Here is a 12,396-nt window from a genome sequence, read left to right as displayed (position 1 = left end):
GCTCATCCTGCCTCCAGCCCCCAATCTTCATGTAGCTGAGATGTTCTCATCATTTAGGTCTTAGCATGGATGTCAAGTACCTTTACTGAACACCATGTCCTCAGGTCATTTTCTGTATTTCTCTATTTTCTTTTCCTTTTTTTTCCCCCATTGTATGCACCACAATTAAATTCATTCATTCTTTTTTCTTTCTTTTTTTTCTTTCTTTCTTTCTTTCTTTTTGGGGGGAGCACAAGTAGGGGAGGGGCAGAGAGAGGGGGACAGAGGATCCGAAGTGGGCTCTGCACTGACAGGCTGACAGCAGCAAGCCTGAAGTGGGGCTCGAACTCACAAACTGTGAGATCATGACCTGAGCTGAAGTCAGACACTTAACCGACTGAGCTACCCAGGTGCCCCTCACAATCAAATTCATTTAGTTATTTAAAAAAATTTTGTTTTAATGTTCATTTATTTCTGAGACAGAGAGAGACAGAGCATGAGTGGCGGAGGGGCAGAGAGAGAGGGAGACACAGAATCTGAAGCAGGCTCCAGGCTCTGAGCTGTCAGCACAGAGCCCAACGCGGGGCTCGAACTCACAGTGAGATCATGACCTGAGCCGAAGTTGGACACTCAACTGACTGAGCCACCCAGGCACCCCTCATTTAGTTATTTTTTTTTAACATTTAAGTTATCTCTACCCTCAACATGGGGCTCAAACTCATGAGCCCAAGACCAAGAGTTGCATGCTCTATCAGTTGAGCCAGCCAGGCGCCTCTCTTTTCATTTTTACTATTTATCCTCTTCCTCTCTCCTCTATGCTGCTGGGGCCCCAAAGATCCCTTTTACTGGTGATGCACCCACCTCATACATGCGTTAAGTGCTGGCTGACAACTCACAGCTGCCCTGGCCAATACATCATGGGAAATGAAGGGTAGGAGAGAAGGGAGAGGATGTTAAAAACTTGCTTTCTTGTGGTAAGGAGGCCTAACTGTGCAATTTATGCAGTTACCTATGGGATGGGGCTGAAACTAGTTTCCACCTGAGGCCACTCTCCTGCTTACTTTAGTTTGTTGCCCTGCCCTGCCCTGTTTCCCCCATCCCTTCTCCTGGAAGCACTTCCCCAATAAATTACTAAGCAAGAATTCTCATCTCAGTCTCTGCTTCCAGGAACCTGACCCATGACACCCAGACACTAGAAACTATCTTGTTTTTGTTTTATTGTTTTAGGGACTTATCTTGTTCGATCAGTCCCTTACATCAAATTCCTATCTCTGGCTCTGCTTCTAAACCTCCCCCCACACACCACCACCACACACACCCCCACTATAGTTTGATAAGCGAACATCTCCTTCACTTCTGTACAACCACGCCTGGAACACAGCAGACAAGAACTGCTGAATATGGGAAGAGCCCAGGGTCTGTTTTATAGCTAGACCGTGTGCACCCCTTCTGTCCCAGGCTGGCCCAACCTGGAGGCATTGTGAGTCATAGCTGGTGGACAGCAGCTTAGTGGTTCAGGGATGGGACCAGGCCTGGGACAGCAGCTTGGCACCTCCGACACATCCTCCAGGTGAGGCACAACATACAGTGAGTATTACTGGGAAAGGGCCCTCTGGGAAGACGCAGCCTTAAACATGGGCCTGGCTGCACCTCTCAGGCTCTCTTTGGGCTTTCAGAGAGATGATGCCCTGAGCCAGATCTAGGGGGTAGTACCACCCCTTCAGCCCAGCTGTGTGCGAGAGGAATAAGTGTGTGTTGGATTGATGAAGGCATGATAGAGTTCTATCCCTTTTCACCCTCCTGGAGAGAAGAGGAATTTAAAAGAGAACACATAGCCCTCTTCCCATTTAATAGAGTCAGCACATATAGGCGCTGGCGGAGACAGAGAATGAAACTTGTCTGTTATCTGGACTTTAGCTTCCTTGAGGATGTAGTCTACTTGGGAGAAAAGTCATGTGTAGTCTGCATAACCTCTATGATTTTGAATCCTAAGCATAGGTCCTAGCCCATGGCACAGGCCCCCAAGATGTCACTGAGCATAATGCACCACTGTCACCTACATACACATCTGGGTTCCTAGCTGGACCAGTAGCATCTTGAGGGCAGGCACAGGCTAAGAACCCCTGCCCAGACCAAGCCTGGCCCAGAGCAGTTTATAAAATAACTGAACGTGGCAATAATGCCTTTGTTTATTTTAGACATCCTACCAAATACTTTCCTGAATCCAGATCTAGCCCTGGCTTTGTCATCCAGCAGTGCCCTCTTATCCACAGAATGAAGTTTATGCCCTGGTCCCCTTTCTAGCTTCCTCTTGTATTCCCAGCCGAGTCCCCTACACAAACCCTACTCCAAACTCTTCCTTACATGGGGAACATGCAAGCTGTGCCTGGCTCTTCACTCTGCCTAGAGGTTCTCCACTGTCCACCCTCAACCCACATGGCAAAGTCCTGCTCAACTTTTAAGTACCGGTCTCTATTGTTCCCTTCTCCTGGGACAGCAATCCCTTCCAGCAGCCTGTCCTATGCTCAGAAAGCAAGGGATATGGTCCTTCATCCGCATTTTGTCTCCTGGGCCTGACACACAGTGGTCTTTGGAGAAGGTAGTTTCAGGAGATTGCTGTCAGTGCCAGTGTGCAGGAATGGACTCCTCAGCGACCAGCACCCTAGTGCCAGCCTCAGAGCTAAGCCCTGTCCACCGATCCTCGCGGTTTGACCGGACAGCCTGTCCAAGCAGGCTGCTCACCCGGACTCTTGCTCCCCAGCAGTGCCCCTGGCTCGCCTTCATCATTCTGGACACAGGGCCTCCAGAGGCAAGGGCGCAGCCCTGGTCGCCCACGTCCTTGAGGCTCGGCACTGGGCACCCACGCGCCCCACAAGGTCCACTCGGTCCTCGCCCTGGAGGCCTTCAGGTGTCTTAGCTCAGGCCACATCAGCCGCCTGTGGGAGCAGCTGCAGCAGTTCTGGGCCGACCACTTCTCGCAGCGCTTCTCCCCGCGGCGCCCGCCGCTGCGCCGCATCTCCTCCATGTCCACCTTCTACTTGCTAGACCACCGGACGCGCCAGGCCGAGCTGGGCCTCAGCTACGGCGCGCCGCGCACTCGCCTGAGCGACGAGGCCTTTGTGTTCCGCGGCGGCCAGTGGACCACCGAGGGGCAGCCGCGGCGGTCGCGACCGCCGCTGCCCTCACCCAGCAACTCGGGCTGGAAGACGCAGGTGCAGGGGGTCAACAGCCAATTGTTGCTGGAGGAGAACAACTACCTGAAGCTGCAGCAGGAGCTGCTCATGGACATGCTGACTGAGACCACAGCGCGCATGCACCTGCTGGAGAAGAAGTTCGATTCCCAGGCCAGCCCGGCGTCTGGGGCGCGCTCCTGGCAGAGGAGAATGCGCAAACGCGAAGGCGCGAACGCGGTGCTCTTGCTCCAGCCGCGCGCTCTGGAGTCGCGGTGACGCAATAAAGCCCGTGCGGCGCACGCGCATTTCGCTCCTCGCTGCCGGCCCCGGCGCCTTCGTAGGCAGCCAAGTGGGGTCGGCTCGGGCTCGCGACCTGCGGGTAGGGACCGTCACTTAGTGCGCGTTAGTGGACGGGTGACTCAGCCGGCAGCCCGTCTCGGGAGGGCGCGATAGGGCGTGGAGGAAGGTGTGTGTGCGGCCCGCTGGGAACGCGGGGTGGGAGCCAGGCTTGCACAGGGCAGTGCTAGGGGAGGGAGGAGTGGAGTGGGCGCGAGGATGGCAAGCAGGGGTGAGCAGTGGCGTTCTTGGCCCAAGGAACGGAGGACGAAGTCGGGGAGACAGTGAAACCTTGGGAGCTCAGCGATGCAGGGTGCGGTGAGGCGGTCAGGCGGAGAGGGTCGGGGACCTCGCTCTTGGCTCCCCTGGCTTAGAGGAGCGGCGCGGGCCAGAGGGTTTCAGCCTGAGTCCGGAGTATGTGTATTTTACGAAGCTTTCTCTAAACTGGGCCTCAGCCTCTCCCAGCTGCTGTGTGGCTTTTGGCTGGTAGCTTCTCCGTTACAGGTCTCCTTTCCTCCTCTGTAGAATAAAGGGTTTGTCTCACCCGGGGTACAAACAAGCACTCTCCAGAGCTAAGCCTGTAACACATTTAGGATTTGCTCCACCCGCGTTGTTTAAAAGTTTTGCATTAGTTGTCAACATTAAAAATTTTTAAAAATATTTATTTAGTTTTGAGAGGGGGGAGAAACAGAGAGGGAGACACAGAATCCGAAGCAGGCTCCTGGCTGGCTTTCAGCACAGAGGCCGAGGCAGGGCTCCAACCCACCAATGAGATCATGACGTGAGCCAGTCAGTCGCTTAACCGACTGAGCCCCCCAGGTGCCCCTAGTTGCCAACATTTAAGAATTTGGAAATTTCATATTAAAAATCCAGATTTCCTGTGCTCTCAAAGAGACTTGGCCATCCTGGACCTTCATTTTGTCCTACAGCAGTGGCCTTGAGCTGAATCGTGGCTGTTACCTCCTGGTGAGCTTCACTCCTTTCTTCTGGTAGGTGTCTGATTTTGCTCTCCTCCTAGATCCATTTTGGATCAGGGACATGGGGGGTCTGCTTTCCCCCAACCCCTATACACACAAAGTATAGTAGAAGGTGCTTCAGGGAGTGTGTTGTACTTGTGGGTGATGTAACCGCACAACAAAAGGTGGTGACACCAGTCCTTGCAATCTGTAACCTTTTCCCTGGAATGTAGACAGGGCATTTCAGCAACCACTGAAACCTGAGAGCATGGACCCTTTTCCCTAGGATCAGGTAATACCTGTGAGAGAAGTGAGTGTCCTGCCTCCACCTAACTTTCCTTCAGCAGTAGACTAGGGATTACTAAACAGCTACTTTGATAGATGTTTTTCTGTGGGTTTGTTTTTGTTTTGTTTATTTTAAATGTTTATTTTTGAGAGAACACATGTGCATGAGCAGGGGAGGGGCAGAGAGAGAGAAGGAGACAGAATTCGATGCAGGCTCCCCACTGTGAGCACAGAGCTGGAAGCAGGGCTCTATCTCATGAACGCTGCCAGATCATGGCCTGAGCCGAAGTCAGATGCCAGACTGAGCTACCCAGGCGCCCGACTTAACAGCTACTTTGTACAAAATGTGGACTTATTTATTCAATCAGGAAAACAACACAAAACATGTCATTAGACACTAACATTTTGGCAGTGCTTTTTTTTGTATTTTAGTAATTCTGTGTATACATTAATGTAAATTAAATAAAAAATATTTAAAATAGTTATGATGAAATCAATTTTCCTTTTAAAATAATTAAGAAAGGGGTGCCTGGTTGCTCAGTCAGTGAGGTGTCCAACTTTATTCAGCTCAGGTCAGGATCTCATGGTTTGTGGGTTTGAGCCCTGCATCAAGCTCTATGCTGACAGCTCAGAGCCTGGAGCCTGCTTCTGATTCTGTGTCTCCCCCTCTCTCTGCCCCTCCCCTGCTCATGCCCTGTCTCTGTCTCTCAAAAATGAATAAATGTTAAAAAAAAAATTTTAACTAAGAAAGGGGCACCTGGCTGACCTAGTCAGAAGAGTGTGTGCTCTTGATCCAGAGATTTTGAGTTTGAGCCCCATGTTGGGTGTAGAGATTACTTAAATAAAATATTTAAATAAAATAATGAAGAAAAAATATATACAGACAAGGAAATGGAAAGGGAGTCAAAATGATAACACCAGAAAAAAATCAAGCCCAAAATAAGGTGCTAATGGAGAAACTAAGTGAAAGATGCCAGACTCAAAGGGTCAGATATATGATTCTCTTTATATAGTATACCCATAATAGGCAAATCCAGAGAGACAGGAAGCAGATTGGTGGTTACCAAGGGCTGGTGGGGGGGGGGGGGGCGGTGGGATTTGGGAGGAGGCAGTGACTGCTTAGCAGGCAAAGGGATCCCTTTTAAAGGGACGAAAAATATTTTGGAACTGTTTGGTAATGGTTGTACAGCACTGAATGCTCTAAAAGCCACTGAATTGTACACTTCAGTGAATTTTGTGTTACGCGAATTTTACCACAGTAAAAAAAAAAATTTTTTTTTAAGAAAGTGCTTTACATAAAAACATGAAGTAGGGGTGCTTGGGTGGCTCAGTCCGTTAAGCGTCCAACTTCGGCTCAGGTCATGACCTCACGGTTTGTGGGTTCGAGCCCCCTGTCTGGCTCTGTGCTGACAGCTCGGAGCCTGGAGTCTACTTCGGATTCTGTGTCTCCCTCTCTCTCTCTGCCCCTCACCCACTCACACTCTGTCTCTTTCTCCTTCAAAAATAAACAAACCTTTTTTAAAAATTAAAAAAAAGAAACATGCAGTAAAACGACATGAGTTGTAGGGAAACAGCTAAAATCATAACAATGATCCAGGAATGCCTAAAGTTTAGGGAATATTGCTTTGATCAAAATACTTAACAATAAAGTAGCTGTGCTGGCAGACCAGAGCAGCAGGCAGGCAGGGAGCCCCATGTTTAGGGAGAGGCCATCCAAGTGGAGAAAGGGCCGGAAATAAATGCAGCAGGATGATATTTTGAGATATCTGACTTTGTTCTTCCTGCTATGGAATTTCAGCCCCTGACTGAGGCAGCCAAGTATATTGCCCCAGGGAAGGATGTGACAAGAGCAGAAAGCTTGAACAAAGGACTCTTTGTGGCTTTCACCTCCTACAGCTCAGAACTCTGGGGATCAGAGCTTTGCAGAAAAATATTTTGGGGCTTGAAGAGGGAGGTCAAAGAGGCCGCAGATTTGTCTACAGCAAGAGGAAAGATGAAGGGAAATGGGAGTAGAGAAGCTGGTAGGTCTCCCATCTTGGAAAGAAAAAATTCCTTATCTTGACCCTACATTACTTTCCAGCTACTGCCCCATTTCTCTGCTTCCCTTTATAATGAAACTCCAAGAAGTTTCCTGTATTCACTGTCCTCAGTTCCTCCCCTCCCTCTTTGCTCTGCTCTGTCCAAGATGCCATCACCCTGCTATGTTGCTTTGTCCTTCGCCCATTGTCCATCCTCACCTTGGTCGATCAGCATTTCAGGCGGTTGAGGCCTCCTCCTCCTTGAAACACTGTCTTCATCTGGCATGGGGGAGGGGGGCACTGCACTCTCCCGATTTGCTTTGTCCCTCACACCGTTCCCTCCCTCTCAGTGTCTGGCTGATTTTACTCTCACTTCCTTCAGGTATCCGCTTAAAATTTTTTTTATGTTTTTATTTTATATTTGAAAGAGAGAGAGAGAGCAAGCAGGGGAGGGGCAGAGAGATGGAGACAGAATCTGAAGCAGGTTCCAGGCTCCGAGCTGTCAGCATAGATCCCAACATGGGGCTTGAACTCACAGTGAGATCATGACCTGAGCTGAAGTCAGATGCCTAACCGGCTGAGCCACTCAGCCCCTAGGTATCTGCTTAAATGTCATCTTTTCAGTGAAGTTTTCCCTGATGACTCTATTTTTTCATTGTTTTTTTTAAAAGTTTTTTTTTTTTTTTTTTTAAATTTTTTTTTTTTCCAACGTTTTTTATTTATTTTTGGGACAGAGAGAGACAGAGCATGAACGGGGGAGGGGCAGAGAGAGAGGGAGACACAGAATCGGAAACAGGCTCCAGGCTCCGAGCCATCCGCCCAGAGCCCGACGCGGGGCTCGAACTCACGGACCGCGAGATCGTGACCTGGCTGAAGTCGGACGCTTAACCGACTGCGCCACCCAGGCGCCCCTTTAAAAGTTTTATATATTTATTTTGAGAGAGAGGGAAAGCGACCAGGGGAGGGCCAGAGAAAGGGGGAAAGAGAGAGAATCCCAATCAGGCTCTGCACCATCAGCGTAGAGCCCAACGTGGGGCTCGATCTTAGGAACCGTCAGATCATGACTTGAGCGAAGTCAAGAGACAGACGCTTAACCTATTGAACCACCCAGGGACCACCCCTCCCCGCCCCCCACCATGTCTCTATTTAAATGAGCATGTGTTCTCCCTAGCTGAAACCAGACCAGCACAACTTACCCTTCTTTCCTGTTTTGTTTTCTAACACCTGTTACCATTTGATAAGCTGTATATTTTCTTGTCCTTCTCCTCCCCCCCACCTCTTACCCCACCACCACTACTAGGACACAAGCTCCATAGAGCTGTTATATTCTCTCCTGTATTTCAGTGTAGAAAAGTATTTAATGACACTTATTAGGACCTCTGAAAATATTCCTAGAATGAACATGAAAGAGCGGACCTAGGCCGGCCAACTCCATTTTGTTCTGTGTCCTCCATCTTGAGTGACTATGTCCCTGACATGGCCCCCTTTCCCGGAAAACCACAGAAAGAAATTCCCATTCAAACCTCAGACCACACCTCCTCCCTTTGAGTAACTTCCGGCTCACCGTTCAAACCTCCCATTCAAACCACGCCTGGCAACCTGCACAACGGGACTCTGACCCTTCCCCAGCCAATCGGCTAAGGCCACGACCATTACCCTGCCAACTGCCCCTAGATCCCTATAAAACCTTTGTGCTTTTGAAACTCGCTCTCTCTCTCCCTGGCATCTCACCGCTGCATCGGTGCAGGTAGGGGATTGAGCTCGAGCTAGCTTGAGTAAAGGCTCTTTGCTTTTGCATCGGACTCGGCTCCCTGGTGATCTTTGGGGATCACGAATTCTGAGCATAACATTTGGGGGCTCGTCCGGGATCCCCAAGACTCCCGAGGGACCCCCGACCCAGAGAGCCTGACTGGCCATGGTTAGTGTCTGTTCGTTCCCTGTCTCTTCTCTGTGAGCTCATTTCTGAAATTCTGGTAGTGCCCGGTGCGGTCTAAGTGGACGCACTGGAGGACCTTGGGCCAGGAGTTTTAGAAGACATTCCGATCCTCCCTTCTGGAGGGATGTGGATTCCCCTCAAAGGTCTGAGACGAGGTGGGTCGCTCCCACCGGTCGGTGTGAGGCTGTTGTCTAGCTTTCAGTTTTGCTTCCATGGAGTTGGAAGAGTTTCTAGGGGCCCTCTGTTTGTCTGTTTCTGTGTTTCTCTGTTTTGTTCTGTGGACTTACTGGACGGACGTTATGGGACAGACTCAGACTACTCCTCTAAGTATTATGATTGATCACTTTAAGGATGTCAGGGGAAGAGCTAACAACCTCAGTATGGAAGTCTGAAAGGGTCGGTGGCAGGTTTTTTGTTCTAGCGAGTGGTCAGCTTTCAATGTCAGATGGCCGCCAAAGGGAACCTTCAAGCTCCCTACCATCCACTGAGTCGGGTATCATCTCTCGGCCTAAGATGGGCCATCCTGATCAGCTCCCTTACATTATCACTTGGCAGGACCTTGTAGAAGACCCACCCTCTTGGCTTAAGACCTTCCTAGCCCCACGCCCTCTGGAGCCAAAACCCATTCTCGCTTTGCAGGGGACAGAAAAGAAGGAGAACAAGAAAAGTCTTACCCAGCTTTCAGCACCCCTCTATCCTGTCCTACAAGGGGGGACTGAAGAAGAATTAATTTTTCCTCCCCCATATAACCCCCCTAGGATGCCGGAAGAACACCATCCGCCTCCTCTGGGGGAGACAGATGCTGTTCCGAGAGCAGGAGGCGGAAACGCTCCAGTGGGAAGCCCGCCCTTTACCAGACAAAGGGCTCAGAGGGAGCAATCCGTCTCCGCCGCCGACTCCACTATTCTGCCCCTGCGAGCCACCAGACCCCCAGACGTGGAGGGGAATCAGCCCTATCACTATTGGCCTTTCGCCACTAGTGACCTCTACAATTGGAAAGCTCAGAATCCTAAGTTTTCCAAGAAACCGGCAGGGCTTATTGATCTGTTAGACTCCGTTCTTTTTACCCATCAGCCCACATGGGGCGATTGCCAGAAGCTTTTGCAGGTCCTGTTCATGACTGAGGAAAGAGAAAGAATCCTCAGTGAGGCCCGAAAACTAGTTCTGGGCGCAGATGGGAATCCCACCACCAACCAGGCTCAGATAGATGCCTCCTTCCCCTTAACTCGGCCCCAGTGGAATTTCAGCATGGCAGAAGGTAAGGAGAGGCTCCGGGTCTACTGCCAGACTCTAATGGGGGGTCTCCAAATGGCTGCTAGGAAGCCAACCAATTTGGCCAAGGTAGGAAATGTGCAACAGGAAAAAGATGAATCTCCAGCTGCCTTTTTAGAACGGATCATGGAGGCATTCTGTACCTATACCCCCATGGATCCAGAGGCTCTGGAAAGCAAGGCAGCTGTTATCATGGCCTTTGTAAACCAATCGGCCATAGACATTAGGAAAAAATTACAAAAAACAGATAGACTAGGAGAAAAAAAGTCTGCTGGACTTACTGGTGGTAGCCAAAAAGGTATATAATAATCAGGAGCCTCCTGAGGATAAGCAGGCTCGCGCCATGGTGGCTGCCAGCAGTAAGCAGACTCAAGACCTGGCCGGAATACTACTAGCTACCACTGCTGACTTCCCCGAGGAACGAGACCACCGTCTCCAGCAGCTGGCGGACGACTCAAGAGGAGGTAAAGGAACCACCAAGGTGGGTAGGCAGAGGCTGCAGAAAGATCAGTGCGCATACTGCAAGGAGATAGGACATTGGGTCTGAGATTGTCCGAAAAAGGCCAGCGGGAAGGGAAGCAAGACTGATCGAGTAAAAGTCTTACAGCTAGATGAACTGAGTGATTAGGGGAGTCGGGGTTCAGACCCTCTCCCTGAGCCCAGGGTAACTCTTAAAGTGGAGGGGACCCTGGTTGACTTCCTTATCGACACTAGAGCACAACATTCGGTCCTCCACATCCCACAAGGAAAGCTAGCCAGCAAGAAGTCCTGGGTACAAGGGGCAACTGGTATGAGCCAGTATTCATGGACTACCTGAAGAACGGTAAATGTGGGGACGGAACAGGTATCCCACTCCTTTATGGTAATACCGGAATGCCCCTACCCGCTGTTAGGACGGGACTTACTGACCAAGATTGGAGCTCAGATAACTTTCAGACAAGGGGGGGGCCTCAGGTCACCGATGGCAAGGGCCACCCCATCCAGGTCCTGACCATGAAACTAGAGGATGAATACCACCTCCACAAGGAGGCACTCTTGAGAGAGGATAATATAGACGGATGGCTACAAGAATTCCCCTCGGTTTGGGCAGAGACAGGGGGGATAGGACTAGCCGCTCACAGGATCCCGGTCCTGGTAGAGCTCAAGCCAGGAGAAGGTCCGGTAAGAATCAAACAATACCCCATATCTCAGGAGGCCCAGAAGGGGATCCAGCCACACATCTGGAGACTACGAAGCCTAGGGGGACTAGGTCCTTGCCAATCTGCCTGGAACACCCCCCTACTGCTGGTCAAAAAGCCTCACACAAATGACTATCGACCAGTACAAGACCTCCGGGAAGTAAATAAGAGGGTCACGGACATACACCCAACTGTTCCCAACCCATATACTCTCTTGAGCTCCTTGGCACTCTCCAGGGTCTGTATACTGTATTAGATTTAAAGGACACCTTCTTCAGTCTGCCGCTGGCACCCCAGAGCCAACCCTTGTTCGCCTTCGAGTGGCATGATCCAGAGGAGGGCTACAGCGGGCAACTCACCTGGACACGGCTGCCTCAGGGGTTTAAAAATTCGCCCACCATCCTCGACGAGGCACTACATGAGGGCCTGGGTGAGTACAGAAAGGAGCACCCTGGCCTCACCCTCCTACAGTACGTAGATGACATCCTGATTGCTGCCGACACAGCCAAGGACCGTGAGCGAGGGACTCAGGATCTGCTGGCTACCCTGGGGGCCTTGGGATACAGAGCAACCGTGAAGATGTCTCAGATATGCAGGGAGAGGGTAAGTTACCTGGGATACATCCTGGAGGGCGGACAGCAGTGGTTATCAGATGCCAGAAAAGAAACTGTCCTAAAGATCCCTACTCCCATCTCCCAAAAGGAAGTAAGGGAATTCCTAGGATCTGCCAGCTACTGCCGCCTCCGGGTTCTGGGTTTTGCTGAGATCTCCAGGCCCCTATATGAAGCTACCAAAGAGGGGAAAACATTTAAATGGACTGAAAAAGAAGAAACTGCCTTTAATCAGTTGAAAAAGGCCCTCCTAAGTGCCCCAGCCCTGGGCCTGCCAGACATTACGAAGCCCTTCCACCTCTTTGTAGATGAACACAAGGGAATAGCAAAAGGGGTCCTAACTCAAGCCTTAGGCCCTTGGAACCGCCCGGTGGCTTACCTGTCCAATAAGCTAGACCCAGTGGCTGCTGGCTGGCCGCCATGCCTAAGAATTATTGCGGCGACAGCACTCCTAGTCAAGGACACAGACAAACTGACCCTAGGACAGGAGATCTGGATCACGACCCCACACGCCATTGAAGGGGTACTGAAACAGCCTCCTGATAGATGGATGAGTAACACACTTATGACTTATTATTAGAGCCTCCTACTCAACCCTCCATGAGTGCAGTTCCACCCCAGTGCGGCCCTCAATCCTGCAACCCTGCTGCCC

At 50.7% G+C, this 12,396-nt stretch overlaps 1 protein-coding gene across 1 annotated transcript; it reads left to right on the top strand.

Moving 5' to 3' along the window:
* Positions 1-1,499: 1,499 nt before the first annotated feature.
* Positions 1,500-9,722, top strand: CBY3 (chibby family member 3). The gene is given in 4 exon segments (XM_058739508.1): positions 1,500-1,549; positions 2,741-3,618; positions 4,362-4,477; positions 9,442-9,722. Coding segments are annotated over 2 exon segments (738 nt in total). The 3' UTR covers positions 3,429-3,618; positions 4,362-4,477; positions 9,442-9,722.
* Positions 9,723-12,396: the final 2,674 nt, after the last annotated feature.

The sequence above is a fragment of the Neofelis nebulosa genome, chromosome 1, assembly GCF_028018385.1.
Source record: "Neofelis nebulosa isolate mNeoNeb1 chromosome 1, mNeoNeb1.pri, whole genome shotgun sequence".
Classification (NCBI taxonomy): domain Eukaryota; kingdom Metazoa; phylum Chordata; class Mammalia; order Carnivora; family Felidae; genus Neofelis; species Neofelis nebulosa.
Note: the sequence above shows the minus strand (reverse complement) of the source record. Positions and strands in the feature narration are given on the sequence as shown.